Source organism: Eubalaena glacialis, chromosome 1 (genome assembly GCF_028564815.1).
Source record: "Eubalaena glacialis isolate mEubGla1 chromosome 1, mEubGla1.1.hap2.+ XY, whole genome shotgun sequence".
Classification (NCBI taxonomy): Eukaryota; Metazoa; Chordata; class Mammalia; order Artiodactyla; family Balaenidae; genus Eubalaena; species Eubalaena glacialis.
Genome location: NC_083716.1, coordinates 49,982,944 through 50,005,014, shown reverse-complemented (window position 1 = coordinate 50,005,014; position 22,071 = coordinate 49,982,944). Strand labels below are relative to the sequence as shown.

The window sequence follows — 22,071 nt, the reverse complement described above, 5'->3', positions numbered from 1 at the left end:
TGGATCAGGCCGTGCTAGGAGTTCAGGAATGATATTGTCTGGGTGACCTTTTCTGAGCCCACTTCTTCATCTGCATCCCTTCCTGCCCTCTGTCACTCTCTTCTTTCTGCCAGCTCTCTCTGCCCAGGTAGGTGGGAGCTGGAGGGGTGGGGGAAGTCATATCCCCATACACAGCAGGGGGCCTCTCTGTGCAGGTGAGTGTGTACACCAGGCATGCTGACAACATCAGGACCAAACACACCACTTACCCTTTCTGGTTTCTGCACTGGTGGTGGCTCCTTGATGGTCTAGAATGGAAATGGTCAAAACTGAAGTGGTCAAAGTTTAGTGCCCATAAAACTCATCTCTACTGAAGCGATGCCTTCTGGGACCAGGTCTTTGCAGCATGAATTGGCTTCCCTCAACTCTCACTCCCTAGCCTGGGGGTCACAGCTCCTTCCCTAATGGCTTTTTCCACCTCCATCCATCTTTTCCTTCTTACTTGGTACCCATAACAAGGGACGATCACTGTGGGGCACGGTGATAATCACAGGTTAGAAGGCATGTGGAGGACTCCGGCACAGCCATGCAGACAGGAGAGGACCGTGCTCAGCAGCAGTAGGGGGACAGAACATGGCCTTTTGGGGTGTCAACCTAGGTGCCCACTGTCTGTGGGTCTGCAACCAACAGGCTCCACCTCCCTAAGCCTCAGGCTCCTCAGTCATCAAATGGGAATTGGTACCTCCGTGGAGGGTCAAGGGGGAGACAGGCAGACTAAGGCCCCCGGTCCCTGGTAGAGTTTTCAGCAGCAGCCCTGACATTATATGAAGACAAGAGAACACTCCCCACACCCCTCCTCCTCTCCCCTTCCCTCCCTCCCCCTGCAGCCCTCCCTGCCTCCCAGCCCTCAGGGATGGCAGTCCACCTCCCTCTCCCCCACCCCGCTTTCTCTCCTCACTTCTCGCCCTTTGCAGAAATCTGACCTGCTGGCTTCTATGCTGCTTTGCTTGTCCTTTCTCAGCTCTGCTTGCTCCTCTTCTTCACCCAGCTCTGGCCTGTGTCCTTGCAAACCCAGCCGGCCAGCGCCTCTGCCTTCCCACCCACCCGGGGCCAGTCTCTGTCCTTTATCATTATCAGGGCACCCGCCACACCCTCTGAAGGTGACATTTACCCTCAATGCCCCCCAGCTACCAATACCAGACCAGACACCAGATGGTGAGCTCCTGTGGGCAAGGGTAGTGGCTGCTTCATTTCTGACCCTCTGTGCCAAGCACGGGGCCCTGCACGTCCTGGTGACTTAGTGATGACTGATGAAGGAATGATGGAAGGCACCAGAGATGGGCAGGGATCTATGCTGTTTTCAAAGGCGCAGCTGCCCCCGAGGTTAGCATCCTCCCAGCCAGCATCCTTCTCCCTTTGGGCCATCAGTGCCCTTGCAGACCCCTCTTTGTCCCCCAACAGCAGAGACTCCTGGGGCCTTGGTCTACCTGAGTCCTTCAGAAGCCTGACTGCTGTGGGGCAGCCCTGGTCTCAGGAGGTCTGGGGTCCTTTTGCCCCAGGGGCCGGGACAGCCCATAGGCCACCTCCCTGTGAAGGTGAAAGCACGAAGCAGGTGGCCCCCTAGAAGCCCAGGCTGTGTCTATGCCCGGGACGGGAGGACAGAATCTGTGCCTTGTTTGCTTGCGTGTTGGCCCTGGAGCTGATGGGAACCCGCCCACAGGCAGGATCGTGGGGCAGGCATGGGCGTGGTCCCTTGGGGGTTGGCGAGGGCTGGACGCAGGCTGTGCGGGCAGGGGTCACTCACCTTCCTGCGGCACAGCCACCAGATGCACCAGAGCATCAGGAGGAACAGGAGCAGGGCTGGGATGAGGGCAGAGAAGTAGAGGGGGTTGACATAGGGGACGAACTGTGGGGGTGGTGATGAGGGAGGGTCCTCGGGAGACTGCTGGGCAGCTGGTGGGGCAGCTGGTGGGGCAGCTGGTGGGGCATTCTCGTCATCTGGTCCCCCTTCCTACAGAAAAAACACACAGCAGAGTCCTGGCATGGACCAGGCGCCTGCTACGTGGATCCCACACCAGCCCACCCTGTCCTCCCAGGCCCCCTTCTACTTGGTTGCCCCACCTGAGGAGACAGATTCTAGGGGCTCGGGGCTGGTACCCAGAGAGCCACTGTGGAGCCCTGGGCCTCAGACCCCACCGCTGGCCCTGTTCCGAGACTCTCCCTAGAGCCCTGCCAAGGAAGCCGTCCTCCATGCAGTGACAACCCAGCCCTCACTGCCTGCCTTGGCTGAGAGCACAGGGGTTTTGTGAGGACCACAAAATGCTATGACACACAGATGGGTGAGGGAGGGGCTTCGGGGCCCCAGAGAGGTGTGGGTGCAAGAGCAGAGGCAGGACACCCTGCTCACCTCCCCGTTGCCTCTCCCCCCTACTTCCCCGCTCTGCAACCTCGGGCCAAGCTGACTAAGCACAGTCACAGCTGCTCCCACCCTTCTGACCCCTGTGCCGGGAACCCCGACTTGGAGGGCCCAGGTGTCCCAGAGGCCCTGGACCCTGTCTCCTAGTACACAGTGCCCCAGCCTCTCCCGCTCACCCCGGCTGGAATCCAGGATGGAACCTTGAGCTCCCCACCACAAGGCCGGGGCCAGGGGAGATGGCAAGGTGGGTCCAGGGTGGGCAGAGCCTCAGCACTGTTTCTGGACTCTGCTTAGGGCTCTAATTGGTCTCTTCCATGTGCCTTCAGTGACACTTGGTTCACAGAGAGAGCAAAGGTTTGCAAGGCCTGGACAGTAAGGTGTCCCCCAGGTGCTCTTTTTAGTAGCACTCTCAAGGCACTACCCAAGCCTCATGGGGGTTCAGATCCTGGAGGTAGGGCTAAGGGCTCCGAGCTACCTGTGAGATGCTGCTCAGGGGCCTGTCTTCACAGGCTACCTGCTGGGCCTGCCTGGGGTGTTGTTCCCTTTACTTGCCTCCCCAGGGTGCAGGGTGTCAGGACAGCCTTAGATGCTAGAGCCTTACCCTGGTACTCGCACAGTTCTTGCTGGTGATGCTAACATTGTTGTTGATGAAGCTGACACCATTGTTCAGGCTAACTTCAACAAAGACCTCCCTAAAGCATAGAAGGGGCAGACAGTGACTACCAGGCCAGACAGACATAGTTCTTACACTTGGCTCAAATTGTAGCTTATAATATCTCCTCACTGTAATGACTTTGAACATCAGGCATTCCGGGCTACCAGAGAGCAGACAGCAGGGGTAAGGGGAGCTCATCCCAAAGTACTACGAGGTCAGCTTCTGCAGTGAAGGCTGACCAGGCAGTGAGGATCCCTGCATGGGGTCAGATGTCCTCGTGGCCATGAGTGAAGTGACCAGGGATGGCGGTATGATGTCATCATCCCGACTCCTCTGTATATACAGAGTATGTGAATTTAGCTCCAAAAGGCTGCCTGGAGCAAAGGTACCATCCTTGGGGCACATCATCTCCTGCATCCTATGCTCCTCAGCAGAGCCTGGGCCATAGCAGATCGCTGAGCACCTCCGGTGACCACCAACCAGGGCAGGTGTGAAGGATGCCCTCAGTCCTCCTGGAGACAGACATGTGCTGCCCCAGTAGAGGTGGCTTCCTAAAGTTTTTACACCTCATGGTGGCAAAAACTGCCCACTTGGCCCCTGGGCTGGGCACTTACTGATCTGGCTTCTCTATCTTTACTCCTGGGCATGTTATACTGGTATCTTTCACAGATTTGGCTTTTATATCTGAAAGACAATCACATGAGAAGAATGTCAGTGGACTTGTCCACCCATCCGCCCCTCCCCTTCTGCCTGCCCTTGGCAGCAGACCTGCCACTTTGGCAGAAGCAGCTTCTCTTCTCTGCCTTCTTCTGACACCTACTGTGCACCAGGCACTGTCAGGGCTCTGGCGTTTAGTGGGAACAAGGCAGGCAGAGGCCCTGCTCTCAAGGACCTGACATTTGTGGGACTGGAGAGGGAGACAGACAATAAAGTAACAAACAATGAACAAAATAAGTGCCAGAGTGAAAAGTGCAGTGACATCAAAAAGCAAGGGACGGGATAGAGAAGGGAGGGGGAAGGACAGCTGCTTAGGAGCAGGTGACCTGCCCTGTCTTTTAGAGACTCAATTTCTCTTTAAGAGAAAGTGAAATATTTATACAGGACATGATGGGATGTCTGGGATTTGATTCACAGTAATCAACGGTGAGAGTATCAGCAAAACCAGGTTGGCCAGGACTGGTAATTACTGAAAGTAGGGGTAGGCTGCTTCAAGGGCATTATACGATTTTTGCTACTTTTGTATATTATTGAAAATTCCCATTAAAGATAAGGTCTCTCTGAGGCGGTGTTCCTGGAGCTGAAACCAGATGAGGGGAAAGGCAGGGAAAGGTCTGCGGAAGAGGGTCCGGGCTGTGGACACCTGTTCCGAGGCCTGAGGCATAACTAGCTGAGCTTGTTGTGGGAAAGAGGTGAGTGAGGAGAGGGGGCGGGGCCTCGTGGGCCCTGGGAAGGGGTTTGGGCTTTATTCTAAGTTCAGTGAGCCTGTCGCGTGGCTGGCCAGGTTCGGGTAAGTTTGGAGACAGAGGTAGCAGGACCTGCAGGTGGACTGGATGTGGGATGAGAGCAAAGAGGAGTCAAGGACGACGTGCAGGTGAGTGAGCAGAGCGCCTGGGTGGGTGGTGGTGACATTTATGGACACAGGGAAGCCTGAGGGGAACAGGGCTTCTGTGTTCGTGCTTGTTCTGTAACTTTGTGGGAGCTGGGAGGTGGCACTCCGGAGGCTCAGACAGTCCGTAACTAGTAGCTGTGGAACCTTCTCCTCTCCTGAGCCCTAACTCTTTACATCCTTGTAAAAAAAGATGTAAAAAAAGATGGGAAGGCCCAGCTGCTTTGACTGCTGGCTTTCCTACCAGCTTTCTCCCCACCCTGCTCAAACTTCCCCAGGTCCCAGACTTCCCCTCTGAAAGTTAGAATCAATGGTCCCAGAGGGCTGCAGCGGTTCTGACATTGGTGATTCGGGAGGAGAGTCCTTTCACTGGCCTTTTTCATGACACAGGCTTCCCAAGGCCCTAGGAGCTAGGTCACCACTTCCCGGGGTCTGGAACCACAGCTCTGCACCTGCTGCCCTGCGTGGACAGATGCTGGCTTGCACATTTTTGCTGTGTAGGATGAAAGCAGGTTCTCTCCTAGACTTGCACCCACAGGGCTGTGATCAGAGGTTAGGGATGAAGTTCTACAGGAGGGGCCATGCCCAGGGCCGCACCTCTAGGGACACGTTCCGGAGCATCTCCCTAAAAGTGGAGATAGTTTTAAATGTTCTTCTTTTAAATTTATTCAAAAATAGGCTTGTCGTTTGTTTAGAAATATTCTCTAATTTTTACAAGACTGGAGTCTAGGTGTCACTACCTGGACACCTAAACTTCAAAAGCACACAGATCATAATCAAACTAAAGATTTTCCTCTTACATTCCTAATCTGTTAGTGTTTTTATAGCCTCCTTTTAACTTAGGGGCATTTTTTGGGGAACTAATATGTCTCATGAAGAAGGCTTTGCGTGACGCTCAATACTTTCCTCAATTCCACTTCAGTTTTTCTTCTATCATTCAGGAAAACTGGGGTTTACCAGCTGTATTTGAGGTGTTACAGGCACTTATCTGTGGATTTGGAATCAGGGGTAATGTTTAATTCTTTACTTTTTTGTACTTCCTGCTTTCTACTGTGTAGCATTGTTATAATCAACAATCTCTAATAATTTTTATTGTTTTTCTCTTTTTTTGCCGCCGGTCAGGGCTATTCCCTACAGAATGGTTCATTTCCATGTGGAAAGGTTTTTGGATCTAACTCAACTGTCAGATTAGCTGTGAACTTCGGACGGTGTTAGTCCTTTGTTGGGACTGAAAATGGAAACGAATCGCCGAGTATGGTTAGGGGAAAGGATCTGCATCTGAAGGATAGGATGGTTGGGATTAGTGTGAAAAAAATTCCAAAGGGGAGCAACTTACTTTCCATAGGCTGTTCACAATCTAGAACGGGGAGAGGGAGGTGACGGCAGGCACCCCACATACTAAGGGCCCAGAAAAGCATGGCTGACTGGAAAGCAGTTTCCAATATTAACGGATTAACTAAATACTTCACTTGCCACATTTAAAAAGCTTTGTCTTAAAATATGAAAACTTTACATACTAGCGACAGACAAAACTTATAGAAACCTTGATTAAAATATTTCTTCTTTATGCTTCTCTATATTTTCTAAACTGTTTTGCCATATGTTTTAATCAGAGGAAAATGTAATTAAAAAGAACCAAATCAATCCCAGTCAGTGCATCAGGGCTCCTGGCGATAAACAGCCCTGTACGGCCACTTCTGGTCAGCCTTGACTACGTGCAGTGAGGCGGTCAGCAGAGGAGCCCAGGACTGTGGGATGGGCTCTCCCGTGTGAGATCCTGGTGCTGGTCCACCTCAGAGAGAAACACTGGTGATATCTAGAGTGGGAAAGCAATATAGCCATGGACCACAGGGGAACATCTGAACACATTTCCTGGAGGATAGGTGGAGTCCCACCTTCCTCAAGAACTGTCATCTCAGTGAGGTCAAAGGCCCAGACTGGGCAATCATATCACCTATGCCTACTTTCCAGCTCTTTCTGAACCAGCCTGTGACCTTGAGCAAGCTCTTGAATTGACCCTGACTCTGGTTTCAGATCTACACAAAGGAATAACAATAGGTTTCTTTTGAGAATTAACTGGGATAGTGCATGTAAGGCACTTAGCACATTAGCAGATGTAGTAAGTGCTCAATAAACATTAGCTCTCCACATAAATGTGTTACTGAGTCCTAATCACTCCTGAGAAATTACAGTCCAAGGGAAATCTAGCTCCCTGAGGCTATCTACACACTATGTGGTGTGAGAGTGTGGCAATGGCAGAGCCCTGCGCATTCTATGCACGCGTGGAAGAAGGAGAGATAGCCCAGAACTGTGATGGGGCAGAGGACTCGCTCTGGGTTTACCAGATGGCCCTGGAATGAGGAGTGTCACTGAACATAATATAATCATATTAAATCAGTGCATCAGGGGAGGGTTGAGAAAGAAGAGGAAGTTCAACTGTCCCCAGGCACTCTGTGGGGGAGATCAGGCCCACCTCAGCACTGAGGACACATCTGCTTCCCCAACTGTGTGCTTCCTCAGGCCTCTCACCCATCCTGGAGGGACACCTGGTGCCTGAGTATTTCCAAACAGTAGCTTTACATATGTGATAGGGCTTAGTTAGTGCACCTACCATACTGGCCCCATTTCACAGTACAGATAATAGAGGCTGAGAACAGAACACTCATTAGGTCAAGATCACACATGTAATGTGGGCCAGAGCCAGGATTCCAGGGCCCAGGCCTGGCAGTTGGCATCCTCTCTCAATCCCAGGTGACCACACGGGCCTGAGAGAGCTCAGTGCACCTGGCCCAGACTCAGAGCCCTGGGGCCGACTCCACTTCCCACCAGCAGACTCGTGAGATTCAAGTCCTTGTCTCTCAAGGGAAATGAGGGCCGAGGAGAGTGTGGGGGGAGTGAAGCAGTGAGGACAGACCCAGCACCCCCAACCCAGCCTTGAAAGGTATACGCCCTGACCCAAGACGCTCTTGATGTGCTGGGGATTGATCACTTCCTGGCCTGAGATGAAGGGAGCGGTGGCCAGGCTTCCCAGCCAGGTCCCTCCTTCCATTGTCCATGCTGCCTCTATCCTCACAGTGTCCACAGTGAGTGGTGAGCAAGGGCTTCGATGGCCTAGCTGGCTCAGGGAATGCAGTGTGGTGTGGGAAGCGTGTCACTTGGCGGCACCAAGGGGGTTACTTACCAAAGAACTGCTTGTCGCTGAACTTAAATCTACAAATAACTTCATCCTTCTTCTTTGCATTATTAAATCCTTTTCCAGAAATCATCAATTCATTTTCATCTGCAAGGGCAACACCCAAAGGTCTGTGTTAGGAGGGGCTGAGTGCTGTCTTCCCTCTGATCTTGCAGTTATGACAGGCCACTCCATAACTGAATTACCAGGGACTCTGATGAGGAAGGATATGTGTCTGAACCAACATCTGTGTGCACACTGGGCCTCACCTGGTATCACAAAGGGTACAACTGAGATGGCTGGGCCTTGAGCACTCGGGGGCTTCTCACCACTGCCCCTGACCCATCCAACTCATTAAAGGCACCCAGTCTCATACCCTCCACAGGGGCAAACCCAGCCATAGGTTTCTGACTCTGAAGCCAAGGTCTTCCCTAAAAGGCGCAGGCAGTGCTCTCCACCAGGCCCTCCCTTACACAAAAGACAGGAACACAGATAACGCAGGCTGAAGATAGTCCTGACCCTTGTCTGAGGTGAGCACACAAGCCTGGGTGCCTGTAGGGCTTTGTGACACTAGGGGGTCTGCTCCTCCTCCCTGTGTCTCTCTCTGCCTATGGCAGGCTGGAGACCCCAGGAGCAAGGCCAGGACCTGGGTGAGGCAAGGAGGCGGCGAGGACCCTGCACAGGAGAATCCCCCATGGAAGGTGAAATCCTGCCTCAGCTGTGGTTCTGAAGTCTGCAATGAGTGCTCTTCTCCTCCCTCTTCCTGCCCCTTCATGTGCCTCACACAACCCCCCAGGGATTCACCAAGCACCTCCTTCTGTCAGGGTGGGAGACACTGATTTGCTAAGATGCAGTTCTGGGCCATAGCCCCTCTGCAGGCTGCTGGGTCCCCACTGTCGCTTCCTGGCAACTGAAACAAATACTAGGGGATCCAGAGAAGGCAGCTAGTGGGCCTGACTTCTGCGGAGCTGGCTAGGATAAATGCAGGTCTTCCTGCTGCTAGCCCGAGGTAATTAGCCTCCAACTCTGTCTCCTGGTCAAGGTCAATTAATTACTTGAGGTCAGTTAACTCTGAGGGACATGCCTCAGAAATGCCAGCACAACCGTGGACCTGGCAGTCCTGATTCCTCCTGCTTCAATTCTTCATGCAGTTCCCATCAGATCAAGGCTAAGTTTGCAAATTCTCTGTTTTGAGGCAATTAGATTCTTGGGCTGTAGGCTGAAGCTGGCCTGCTAACATGTTTTGATAGGCTTTTGGAAGCAGAAAGCCCCCATAGAGGACCTGGCCATGAGGTCCCGGCCTCATGGTGAAGATTGGACCCAGCCTCCTCTTCCACGTAGCTGACAGGAGGGAGGGCGGCAGCCGAGGGCAGGGCCGTCTGATAGCCCAGCGCACAGCCTGTGCCACATCCTCAGGAGCAGCGCACGCTGCCCTCCGCCTGGACACCCTCCTTCCTCCTTGTGTCTCCTGCTGCCCTCAACACCGCTCGGGTGCTGCTTCACCTTTGCAGCAGAGCCCCCTGTGCCCCAGGCACTGCCGCTCCCAAAGGGGGCTTCTGAACTCCGGCAAGTCTCCAAAGTGGAAGGCAGGGTGATGGTTTCAATATTTCAGCAAAAGAGACCTCCAGGTAAAGGACTTTTGCTTTGTCCAGAAAGCTGCTCCTTTTGCTTCCCAAACCCCTCCCCCTGCACCCCAATTCCTCCAACAGTATCAACCACAGGAAGAAAATGAAGTCACAGGAAGGTCTAAAATCGGCTTGCAGGGCTGCATGTCCCACGTACAGTCCACTGCCCACCAGTTCTCAGGCAGCAGAAGCACGAACAGCCCCGGGAAGGGAGATGGATCCTTTCTGGAACAGAGAGCTTTCTCTCTGGAAGAAAAGTTGTACACCAGGCCAGCCGGGGGCTCCAGAGAGAGCAGCTGGGAAGGCAGGCGTCTCTCTGAGAAGGCTGGTGGAGCTGAGCATGAAAAAGGCATCTAGCCTGCCTGAGACTGACACGGGCGCAAAGGTGGACATGACCTGCCCTGGGGCGGGCGGGTCTGGGAGCACCACATGCTGCTTGGGACAGTCACTTTGAGAGAAACTGGACACTGACCAACTGTGACCTGGGTGTCCCCTTAAGGCAGCAGGTCTACGTCTGGTCTTGACCCCAGGGAATTCCTTTCCCAAGCTCGTAGTGGTAAGCATCAGGATGGTCCTACAGTATGACTTCTAGTATCGACTTATTAGGAACAGTCTGAATATTGATCAAGGGAGACCCATGAAATAAATTGTTCCATCCATGCAATGGAATACTATGTAGATGGCTGGAAAGTACTATGTACTGCATGATCCCATTAATATAAAAATATCCTTGTAAAGTATACTTAGGTAGGTCTTTACATATAAAAGCTGAACTCTTTGTGGTTGTTATCTCTGGAGAGAGTAGGATGGGACAAGGGGGGACCTTATCATGGTGGGGGGACAGCCTGGACCCAGGCTGGTTGCAGGAGTGTCCCCGTCTGCGCAGTGTGTCCTGCCTTCATCCCGCAGGTCCTCCTGCCCCGCACAGCCTGCCCCCCCCACCCCCCCAGAGGGTCTCTGGCCATGACGCAGAGCTGGATGCCAGACCTCAGAGGGAAGCCCTGCTCTGCACTGTGTCCTCCTATGGCCACCACTGCTGGGCCCCACCTGCTGGGCTTCTTGCAGACACTCACTCTGGCCCAGTCACATACAGGAAAAGGAGTGACCAGGTGTCGCCTCCAGCCTGCCTCTGGGGTCCAAGCCCAGGGCAAACCCAGCAACACACAGGAGGGATGAATCCCCAAACCACGGTGCCGAGTGCCCCAGGCCAGGCGCCGCACTCACCCCCTGTGAGTCCCTGAGGAGAGGTTCTAAAGCAGCAAACTAGCCGGTGGAGGAAGAAATCAGGGAGTAGCTGCCTCCAGGGGGTGGGGCAGGGACTGCCTGGGAAGGGAGCTGAGAGGACTTTCTGGGGGCAAATGTAGTGTCTGAGTCTTCATAGGGTTGGGGGTTACACGGGTGTGTGCATTTGTCAGAAGTCATCAAATGATACACTTGTTTGCTGCATTTCAAAAAGAGAAATCTTAACAAAAATTGTTTCCCAGGTAAAGAAATGTGGTGCAGTAGCCTGATGACTGTAAGTTATTTTGAAATGCATCAAGATATAAGATGGGGACTTCCCTGGTGGTGCAGTGGTTAGGAATCCGCCTGCCAATGCAGGAGACAAGGGTTCGAGCCCTAGTCCGGGAAGATGCCACATGCCGTGGAGCAACTAAGCCCGTGCACCACAACTACTGAGCCTGAGCTCTAGAGCCCGCAAGCCACAACTACTGAGCCCGTGTACCACAACTACTGAGCTTGTGAGCCTAAAGCCCGTGCTCCACGACGAGAGAAGCCATGGCAATGAGAAGCCCGCGCACTGCAACAAGGAGTGGTCCCTGCTCACCACAACTAGAGAAAGCCTGCAGCAATGGAGACCCAATGCAGCCAAAAAATAAAAAAAAAAAAAGAAATAAGATGAATTGATGAAAACAGAGAGCCAAGAGAGAGGAGTTAGATAAATAAATGATAAAGGAAATACGGTCAGGTATTAATTGCAGATCCAGGTAGTGGAGAGAGGGGTATCCATTGTACGTTCATTTCCACTTTGCTAGGTTTGAAATCTTCCGTAATAAAAAGCTGGAATAAAAACAATGAATTGAATGATAAAAATAAAAAAACAAAGCTGTGGACACAGCCAAGCAGAAGTCACGGTTCATACTGGGTGACAAGTGCCTAATGACAGGAACAGAGCAAGGGCTGTGAGAAGCCAGAGGGACCAGTTGACCAGGAAAGGCTTTGGGATTGAGGTGCCCTGAGAATAAGGCCTAAAAGGATGGTGGGCTGGACCCTGTAAGGCTGAGGAAGGTTTTGCAGGGAGCCCAGTCCCCCCAGCCCCCAGCCTCTGCAGCAGGTGGGCTTAGAGCAGAGGCTGGACCTTGGAGGGCCCGGTTGTCTGGCTCGGGGGCCTCAGCCTCCATGGTCAGGCTGGGGTAGGGAAGTGGCCTTCTCTGCCCCTCGGGTCCTGTGCAGAGAATGGGCTGGAGCACAGGCCTGGAGGCAGGGAGGCCAGCAGAGGCCTCTGCCTAGTCCTGGAGGGAGGCCGAGAGACTGAAGAGGGCCTCCCCACTCCCGGCTTCCTCACACCCGGCCCACTGACTTATTCAGAACGACAGCCTGATGAACAGCTTTTTCTACTTTATTTGGGGTCCAGGTTCCTGCCTTGAGCTTTCCCTCCAAGTGACAGTCATGCTGTGTGGCAGCCTTTGACAAGATGACAGCAGCTGTAAAGGTCAGAGCAGCAGTGCTGGGCCACGCCTGCACAGGGTGTGCAGTGGGCACCTGTCACCTCAGCTGGGCCACCACAGGGCATGAATGACAATGGGCATCTTCCTCTGGGTTTGACAGGCCTGTGTATGTCCCAGGGACATAATCAGAGAATTGAAGCTGTCAGGCTACTGCACGGCTGGCACGTGACACCAGAGATGCCCTGGTTTCACATCTGGGGGCAGCAGAGCTCAGATATGAACATTGCTGTGTCTGACCCCATGGCCTGCTGTGCTGTAGCCTTGCAGTTCAGAGCACCGCGGCCAGGACCAGCTTCCTGGGTCTGCGTCCAGCTGCATCCAGCTGTGTGCTGTTACCAGTGGGAGCGTGTGCTTATCCACCCACCTCAGCTCCACAAATCCCAGTGATGTGGACGTACGAGCCAGCACACACAGAGCTCACTGAGAGAGAGGGCTTCTACCAGAAAAGCAACTGCACAGGATCCTCCCCACACTGATGCAGGGACCCTTCTGGGGGAGAGAGGGCATCCTCGTCAAGTTCCAGATCTCAGGGAGAGGTCGACCCCATTGAACCACTGGGTGTAGTGATAGCTGTGAGTATTTGTTGGATGCCTTTGTCAGTCTGTGTTGCTAGTATGACGCTGACCGTGAACTATGTCCAATTCTTTTCTTCATCCACTGAAATAATCATATTTTTCTTCTCCATTTTGCTGATGAGGAAAATCACATTGATATTTCATATACTGAATCAGGCTTGCATTTCAGAGGTAAGCCCTAATTATTCTTGATGTATTGTCCTTTTTTTATGTTGTTGGATTCTATTTGCTAGTGTTTTGTTGAGGGTTTTTAAAATAAAGTTTTTCTTCTTTTTTTTTTAATTTTATTTATTTATTTTATTTATGGCTGTGTTGGGTCTTCGTTTCTGTGCGAGGGCTTTCTCTAGTTGTGGCAAGCGGGGGCCACTCTTCATCGCGGTGCGCGGGCCTCTCACTATCGCGGTCTCTCCTGTTGCGGAGCACAGGCTCCAGACTCGCAGGCTCAGTAATTGTGGGTCACGGGCCCAGTTGCTCTGCGGCATGTGGGATCTTCCCAGACCAGGGCTCGAACCCGTGTCCCCTGCATTGGTAGGCAGATTCTCAACCACTGCGCCACCAGGGAAGCCCTCTTATTTCTTAATTAAACTTTTGGTTTTGAGTTTAAAAAATATGTACACTAAACTTATCATTTTGCAATATTTTTGTGTCAAGTCATTTTGTGGCATACATCAAACTTATACAGAGCTGTATGTCAATTACACCTCAGTAAAACTGGAAGAAAGCAGTAATTATACAAATACACACACACACACACCCAACACTCGGCATACACACCTCACATAAACATTCCCTTATATGCCCAATGTAGTCATATGCCCACAATTTCCATACAATCACCCCACACACTCAGACACCACACTCACACACACCATACACACTACACACACACCCCACACATAATGAAACCATGTGCTCACAGCACACCCACAACGCACACTGGGCACATTCACAACTCACACAAACACACACCCCTGTGTTTAAAACAGCACTCCAGCTCTTACCTCCTGTACAGACACTGGAAGGCTCCACAGCTGTAATTTCAATACAGGACTTAGTTCCGAGCTAGAATAGGGAGATGAGGGGCAGGGGCTTGAATGCGGGGGCTTGGCGAGAAGCTACCCCTTCCCACTTCTCATGTCCAGCCCTCACTCACTGGCTCAACGATGTATTTAAGAGCCTTGAATCCGTGGTCCACTCCAAAGACGTGACGCGGGCTGTCTGCAATTTCCAATAACTACAGCAGAGAGGAGATGGTTGGCACACAGTCAGGGGTTGAGGACGCAGCAGGTCCCATCCCAGTAGACAGGCTCTTGCCTCCTGCCATGCTGGATTCCAAGGCCACACGCTGGCATCTGCTAGCAGCCCACCCTTAGGGAGTGGAAAGCTCCTCCACCCGTACCTCTGCTGTGCAGGTTTACACAACACTTGCTATTCATCTGCAGTGGCCACCTGTTGTCCAGACACTTGGGGTGGGTAGAGGGCCATCCTCTCGGAGACCCTGGGACAGCTGCCTTTGAAAAATTTCCCCTACTGGGCTCAAGAGTGGCACCTGGTTACCTGTTCTGAATTACCTGGTCTTCCTCAAAGTCTTTTACACCCACACAGTATACTGTTGCTCCCATTTTCCGAGCCTTGTCAGCCTAAGAGGAAAAAAGCGTTGAGTACAATTCACAAAACAGGTGGAGCACAAAGCTGGTAACGATGGTCTGGACTCACTTCTTCCTTAGTCATTTCAAACGGCGCTTCCTCCAGGGTTCCATCGGTCAAGGAGATAATCATAGAGGGAACCCTGTTTTCTGCAGAAGAAGCAGGGAGTGGCCTGGTCAGCAAGGCACCTGGAGTGACCTGCCTCAGGCTGCCGGGCCCACAGCACTGCTCCCACACCTCCTCCTCCTGGGGAGAGGCCACCCTGACCTGAGTACCCACCACCCAGAGCACCTGGAGGGAGAAGGGGCCTCAGCCCAGGACCCACTTGACAGGCGAGAAGCCTGAGACCGGATCAGAGCCCTTCCTAGTGGACCCTCACTATGGGCAGGTGGCACAGCCTTTGCCCTGAAAGGCAACTGCAGCTACTTCACTGGACGAGAACAAGCCTCTCAGGTGAGCACAGGGAGGAGCAGCCAGAATGACTGTCAAGGTGCTTGGGCAGCAGCCCCCGCCCAGCTCCCCGCCTTTCCCCAGCAGCCCATGCATCTTTCCTGACAAGGGCTGCAACCCTACAGTCTAGATGCAGGTGGTCTGGGCCAAGTACAGCCATTTCCGCAGTCAGAGGCACAGTCACAGGATGAGAGTCAACCAGAGGGAAGAGGCTCAAGGGAAAGGAGGCAGAGCCAGAACTGTGGTGGACAAAGTGTGGGCAGCCAGGGGGACGCCAAGGTCTCTGTTCCCTAAACTGAACCCCGTCTGCTCGCCGTCCCTGGAAATTCTCTTTTCTTTTTCATGCAGCCCAACCATAGGTCAAGCACTTGATACCTAGTAAGAACCAGGAATGTAATGCATGATGCCATGTGGTTCTCGGAAGCATCCCTGGGGGTGGTTTTCATCCTCACTGCGCAGAGGAGGAACCTGCAGCACAGAGAGGACAAGGGACTTGCTCCAAGGTCAACGCTAGGATTGGCCAACGTGGGTCTGCACCAGCCCTCGCTGAGGCCCTGGGTCTGCACCAGCCCTCGCTGAGGCCCGCACCTGGCTCTGTCCCACCTGAGCACAGTGACGTCAGCAGGCAGCTTACCTCCTGAGTTAGCTTGTTGAATCTGTTCATTTGCCTGCAACAAAATGTAGGAAAGTTGGGGGAGGGCAGTGAGATGACCCAATAATACTCTAAGAACTTGATAAAGCAGAATAAATTCTCAGAGCTGTAGGATCTGTACCTTTTTAAATCCTTCCTGCATGTGTGTGGCTCCACTAGGTACTATATTCTGAAGTCTGCTAAGACCATCACGAATTTCATTTCTGAAAAAAAATCAGTAAAGGGGGTTGAGGAGGAATGAGGGTTGACTGTTACAAAACAGACCAGCTGTCCTGGTGCCATTCTGCCCTGTGGAGACCTGCCTGGACCAGAGAGGACACAAGTGGCCCTGTGGTGACCTCTCTGCCTGTGTCTTTGACACTGACAGGCCTTGGTCAACGCTTCTCTGTCTCCCATTCAGTGGGTGTGGAGGATGCTGCTTTGCTGGTCCCATGGGTGGGGCCTGGCTTTCAATGTGCTCATCCCTGTCTCAGGCATGCAGACCTCAGGGGACTCAGCAAGGGCCCTGCCTTGACTGTCCGTGGTGAGGGGGGAGCACCCATGGATGTGCACCTGTGAATCCAGCACCCCCAATGTGACTGGCGGTACTGCTGGCACCTAAGGGGTCCCTGGTGAGGGCACGTCACCTTCCAACAGGCAAGGCTGAGTTTGGAAAGGTCACTCTGCTGATACCCCTGCCCTGTCCCCTCCTCCCCTGCCACAGACTCCTGAGGTGGACTTGGACCCTCCAAGCCACTTCCCCCTCTGGATCCGTACTAAAGGAAGTAGTCAAGCTACTCCATTAGAGTCCAGGGCTCCTGGGCTTCATGTGCTCCTGAAGAAAGAGACCATAAGTTGGAAAAGATGCCTGAGGCCCGTCCATGTGGGAGGAAGAGCAGTGACCCCAGGCTGCCACGGGGATGGGCAGTCGGCCTCTGTTAAAGCAGATAGCAGGGGATGGGACTGGGACACACCAGGGGTGGGGCTTAGGTTCAGGCTAATCCAGGGTGATGGGCTGAGCAGTCACAGCAACTCTAAGGAGAACGTGGTCCCTGAAGGCTGGCTCTCGCCTTGCGCAGGAGGGATTCTGACGTGAGGTGCGATCTGAGAGCCCCAGGTCCTGCCCTGCCTGACCCAGCCCAGGAGCTGAGGAGGCTGTGACCCAGGGCCAGTGGAGGCCAAACCAGACCCTGCCCACCCCAGCACAAACACCCTCCCCTCTTCCTGACACTTTTGGGAAGATTTCTGTTTTGTTGACAGCACCCCCAAATATGCTGGAGCTCTCATCTCTCCCCAGCCTTCGGCCCGGGACTGAGCTTGGCCAGGCTTCACTCCTGCCTGAGCGGGCCTTTTTCTTGGGCTGCCTCCCCCATCCCTACTCCCAGCTCTGTGCACTAGGCTGCTTATGCCCTCATCAGGCCCTTCACTTCTTAAGATTCCACCCCATTTTTCACTCCCCTGAACCCACTCCCACTTCTGACACCTTCTCTTGAGGAAGACGTCACCTCCACTTTCCGGAGAGGACCCCAGAGACCCTCAAGAGCCTCCCCACAGCTCCCTTGGTTCAGGCTCTGAACCCCTGCCTTGGAGGAGGCAGTGGTCCTCCTCTCCCCCACGGGCAGCTCCTCTCCCAGAGGCCCCCGCCCAGCCCCCGCCTCTCTTTCTGCCACCTGCCTGACAGCCCCCCACTGACCTGCTGTCTTCCACCTCAACCTCACTCAGGTCTCTCTCTCTGAAATGCAGAAGACAGGGACACACAAAACCACGCCTTCCCCTAGCTCACCTAACAGGAAGCACAGCCCCTGCTTCTCCTGGGAGCCAGGCATGGGGAGTGCTGTGTCCACGCACTGGCACCAACACACTCCCTGGGTTCCGATCATTTGCATCATGGGCATCTTAACCTCCCGGCTACTCAGGAGCTCCATATCTTCCCACTTCCAGGGCTTTGGGCACATCGCTGGGCCCTCCTAATGGCCCACCTAGGATGCTGGTGTGTCATGCTTCCCTCCTGCACCCCAGCCCACACTCATGGGCTCCCTTGTCTCAGACCCACCAAGGGACCAAGCTCCCCTCCACTGAAGCTCCAGCACTTCAGCACTGCCCATCCCTGCCTCCTGGTTCTGACTGTGCCTCCCCTCTTCCCCCACTGGCCCAGAGCAGAGAGTGACACACAGAGAGGTGCCCAACACAGGCCAGTGTTCACAAAGGGCCCACACATCTGTTCCACCAGATCCCAGGAGTCCTTGCAGTGAGCCGGTTCTCAGAAAAGAGCGCTGAGAGGACACAGGACAGGCGGAGGGCAGGGCTTAGAGGGGGCGGAGATGGTCTAGCAGCATGGGGTCTGCCAGGGCCAGCGCAGCCAGGGGTCAGTGGGAGCCATGGAGCCAGGGCTGGGGGTCAGAGTGGACACTGAGGGGAGCCCAGGACGGCCCAGCCTGCTCCCAGTGGGAACTGTCAGCTCCCTGGGCTCTCAATGGACCCCATCCACCAGGCCTGCCTTGGGGGATTAAAGCAGTACTTACCTGTCTGAGGTGAGCTTCATGAGGGTGTGACCCAGTGTGGAGTAGGTGATGAAGGACATTCGCAGGTTAGGGCTGGGGAGGAAGCACGTGCTCATGAGAAGGTATACGTGACAGAGGCTCAAAATGAAACCAATGAGCAGCCAGAAAGAAGGTGCATCCCAATTTCTCTGTTCCTCACCCCAACTCTTCTGCTTTGGGGTCCATCTCCCAAACCCTGGAAGCTCCTATATCTTTAGTGAAGGATTTTAGGAATCTTGGTGAAGGAGGCCTGTGGAGATGTGGTGCCTTCTTGCAAGAAAGTGCCAGGACGGCATCCTGCTCCAACCCTATGCTCCCAACACCCCCCACCCAAAGTGTCTTTCTCTCAAACACACACACACATATGCGCACACGCACACAGGTGCACATGCACACATCAGGAGACAGACACCTATGCCTCTGGCATGAGGGCCTCCCAACTGGCTTCTCCTCTTCTATAAAATTCTTTGTACCTTCACTCCTCTTCCTTCCTTTATAGCCCTCCCTGCCTTATCTCCTCTCATCTAGAAAAATCATTCTCTTTCTTGGCAGCTATTCATATACATCCCTCCCTTTCCTCTCCCCGGCCACTGCCTTTTGGTCCATTGACCCTCATTATCTTTTAGCTAAATTGCTACAATAGGTTCATGGATAAGCTCCCTACTGCTCCTCGTTCTTGTTACAAAACATTTTACCCACAATATCCGACTTTCCTTCCTGGGACACAACCTTGATCATGTCAGACCCCTGACCAAGAATCATCTATAGCTCCCTATTGTTCACAGCAGGAAATACAAGTCCCTTGGCCTGGCATTATAAGCCCTGATGACCTTGGTCCAAATCTGTCCTGTCCAGCCTCATCTCCTAGCCTTCTCCTGAGTTAACCCTACTCTCCAGCTGAACAGACCACTCACTGCACAAGAAGTCTCCTTGATGGTTCCTGTTACCCTGTCTTTCCCCATTCTTCAAGACCTAGTTCAAAATTCCACATCCTCTGAGAAATCATCCTTGACTTTTTTCCTAAGAATTCTTGCTTTTTCCTTTTAATTTGCCTTATAAGTCCTTCTCCCTTTTCTTTTGGCCCTTGGCACCATTTAACCTGGTGTTCAGTTATTGTGTTACTGGTTTGCCTGTTTCCTCATCTATGAGGTCCTCAAGGGCAGACTGTGTCCCCTACAATATGGCCTGACTTCCAGGTAGGAGCTAAGAAAGCTGCTGAGACCTGATGGAACCAGCGTGATCTCTTCTGCTTCAGAACACCCCCCTGGGCTCTGTGCTCCTGACCCGAGGGGCTCCCATGGCCACTGAGTCTAAACAGCTGTGTACTCTGCCTGGCAGGCGTAAACACCCTGCAACTTGGAGAAGCCGTACTTGTCAAACTTCTTGACCAAATCCTCCACAAAGGTGTAAATGTCCATCCAGTTGTTGTTCACACTGCCTGACCTGAAAATGAAGAAGACCTGAGTCAGACAGATGAGGTGCATCCATTGTGTGGGCAGAATTTCTGTCTCCCCAGCTTCCAGCAGACCCTTTAGCAACTCCCCCACCACCACCAATGTAGCTGAAGGCTGCCACACTCCCTCAGAGACCTCAGTGGGTCACCGTGGTGATGACTTCATCCGTGTGAATGTGGGAAGGGTGACCAACCAGACCTGTGTGCTTGGGACTCAAGAACTTTTAGGGGTGAGGGACTTCTGGTGGCAAACTAGGATGGTTGGGCAGGCTTGGTGGAGCTGTTCCACAGGAAATGATGTAGGATGCATTGGTTGGAAAAGCCTCCAGTGATTCTGATATGACTCTTTTGGTCCCTCAATTCCCCTTGGGAATAAACCATTCCTAGCTGTCTGCTTCTCTCCTGCCCCTTGAAAAGGTGTGGGGGTGGGTAGGGGTCAGGGCTCTTTGGCACACCATTCCCACAAAAGTCTCTTAGTTGGTCCTATCATTCATTCTGCGTCCTCTAGGCTGCATCTAAATCTCTCAAGAAATAGTGATGAAACTAAGAACAGATTCTTTTAACATTATCAGGATTATCGTTCATTGAGATGTATGTACCAGGCACTTTACATACATGATTTCCAATTCCAGAACAACCCCATGATATCAGCATTATTTTCATTTTCATTATTTTCATTTTCATAAGAAAGTTGAGGCTCTCACAAGTCATGGAATTTTCCACAATTTCCATAGCTAACATGGATCTGAATCCAGATCTCGCCTCAAAACCCATGCTCTACCCATTGCACTGGGCAGATGTGTGTGACATGGCTATGTCCAACAATTGCTGGGTAGCAAACACTAGACTCTGACAACTCCCACAATATAAACTTTCTATCAGAAGCTTCCATGCTAAAGTGCAAGACAACTTTTTAAACTAATGGTAACACTTGAAACTAATATAATATTGTAAGTCAACTATACTTCAATTAAAAAACAGAACTATGTACTCAACTCAAAAAAAGAGAACACATCCAAATAATTATACACCATGTCCTAATGAGATTTATCCTTGGAATGCGAGCATGGTTCAACACATGCAAATTAAAAAGTGGGATACACTACATTAATAGAATGAAAGATAACAATCAGATGATCATCTCAATAGATGCATAAAAAGCATCTGACAAATTACAACAACACTTCATGCTAAAAACTTCAAACAGATTGGGTATAGAAGGAACATACCGCAACATAATTAAGGCCATATACAACAAACCCACAGTTAACATTACACTCGATGGTGGAAAGTTGAAAGCTCTGCTTCTAAGATCAGGTACAAGACAAGGATTCCCATTCTTACCACTCTTATTCAACATAGTACTGGAAGTCCTAGCTAGAGCTAATTGGCATAACAAAGAAACAAAAGGCATTCAAACTGGAAATGAAGAAGTAAGCTTGTCATTATTTGCAGATGATTTGATTTTGTATATAGAGAATCCCAAAGACTCAACCAAAGACCTGTTGGAACTAAACAATGAATTCTGTAAAGCTGTAGGATATAAAATCAACATACAGAAATCGGGGGTGTGGGGCACGGAGGAACGGAAGGGAACGCAGCCAGCGCTTTCCCTGTCCACTTCGGCACCAGGGAACCTGTTGGGCTCCAGGGCCTAATCCTCTGCCCTCGGAGCCTCCCTCCTACCGCACAGAGCCCAAGCTCCGCCCCTACACCCACAACCAGGGTCCTACATCTGTATTTGGAGACCCCCTCTGAGACCCCCTCCAACCCCGCTGGGCCTAAACCCCACCCACACACCCTCACCCAGGGCCTTACCTCCAAACCACAGAACTTCACACTCCAGAGACCCCCCCCTTTGGACGAACTGTCTCTCTGCTACCAGGCAGGTCCTAAGCAGAGGCCCCGCCCCACACTTGAACGTCGCCCTGCCTAGGGCCTGCCCCCAAGGCCTCTTCCGGCTGCGGCTGTGTGGGTCCTGAGCCTAGGACCCACCCCACGCTCAAACGTCACCCCCTCCCGCCTACGTCCCATCCCACCCTAAACCCTACCCCTGCCTAAGTTCCACCTCTGCCTAAACTCCGCCCAAACTCTTCCCCGGCCATAGCCAAGGCATTTTTTTTTGTTTTTCCTTTTTTCGGCTTTTATTTATTTGAATTTTTAGAATTTTATTTATTTTTTTATACAGCAGGTTCTTATTAGTTATCCATTTTATACATATTAGTGTATATATGTCAATCCCAATCCCTTTTTTCCATTTGTAGATTGGGGTTCTGTTCTACCTTGTTGTTGATTCATTGTTGTTGATTCATTTATATTTTTATTTTTCTTAATAAATCTTTTATTTTTCTAATTTTATTTTATTCTTTATATTTTGTTATTGTTTTGCTCCTTTTGGCTTGTTGTCCCCCCCCTCCCTTTTTTTTCTTTTTTCTGTTGTGGTTTTGTTTTACCTTGTTGCAGTTGTTTCAATTATATTTTTATTTTTCCTAACATACTTTTATCTTTCTAATTTTCTTTTGTTTTTTCTTCTTTGTTATTGTACTGCTCCTGTTTTTCTTTTCTTTTCTTTTCTTTTTTTTTTTGCCTCACCACG

General features: G+C 52.0%; 1 protein-coding gene across 1 annotated transcript in view; it reads right to left on the bottom strand.

The window, feature by feature from the left end:
* The window catches only part of ANTXRL (ANTXR like), a 44,975-nt gene that overhangs the window by 7,831 nt on the left and 15,073 nt on the right, over window positions 1-22,071 (bottom strand). Inside the window, exons 2-13 of the mRNA XM_061190167.1 lie at window positions 19,394-19,465; window positions 18,005-18,076; window positions 15,625-15,706; window positions 14,471-14,692; window positions 14,326-14,394; window positions 13,908-13,988; window positions 13,756-13,816; window positions 7,838-7,936; window positions 3,665-3,734; window positions 2,997-3,087; window positions 1,784-1,990; window positions 249-287 (exon numbers count right to left, since the gene is read on the bottom strand). Coding sequence (XP_061046150.1) covers window positions 249-287; window positions 1,784-1,990; window positions 2,997-3,087; window positions 3,665-3,734; window positions 7,838-7,936; window positions 13,756-13,816; window positions 13,908-13,988; window positions 14,326-14,394; window positions 14,471-14,692; window positions 15,625-15,706; window positions 18,005-18,076; window positions 19,394-19,465 — 1,165 coding nt within the window. The remainder of the gene's footprint in view (window positions 1-248; window positions 288-1,783; window positions 1,991-2,996; window positions 3,088-3,664; window positions 3,735-7,837; window positions 7,937-13,755; window positions 13,817-13,907; window positions 13,989-14,325; window positions 14,395-14,470; window positions 14,693-15,624; window positions 15,707-18,004; window positions 18,077-19,393; window positions 19,466-22,071) is intronic.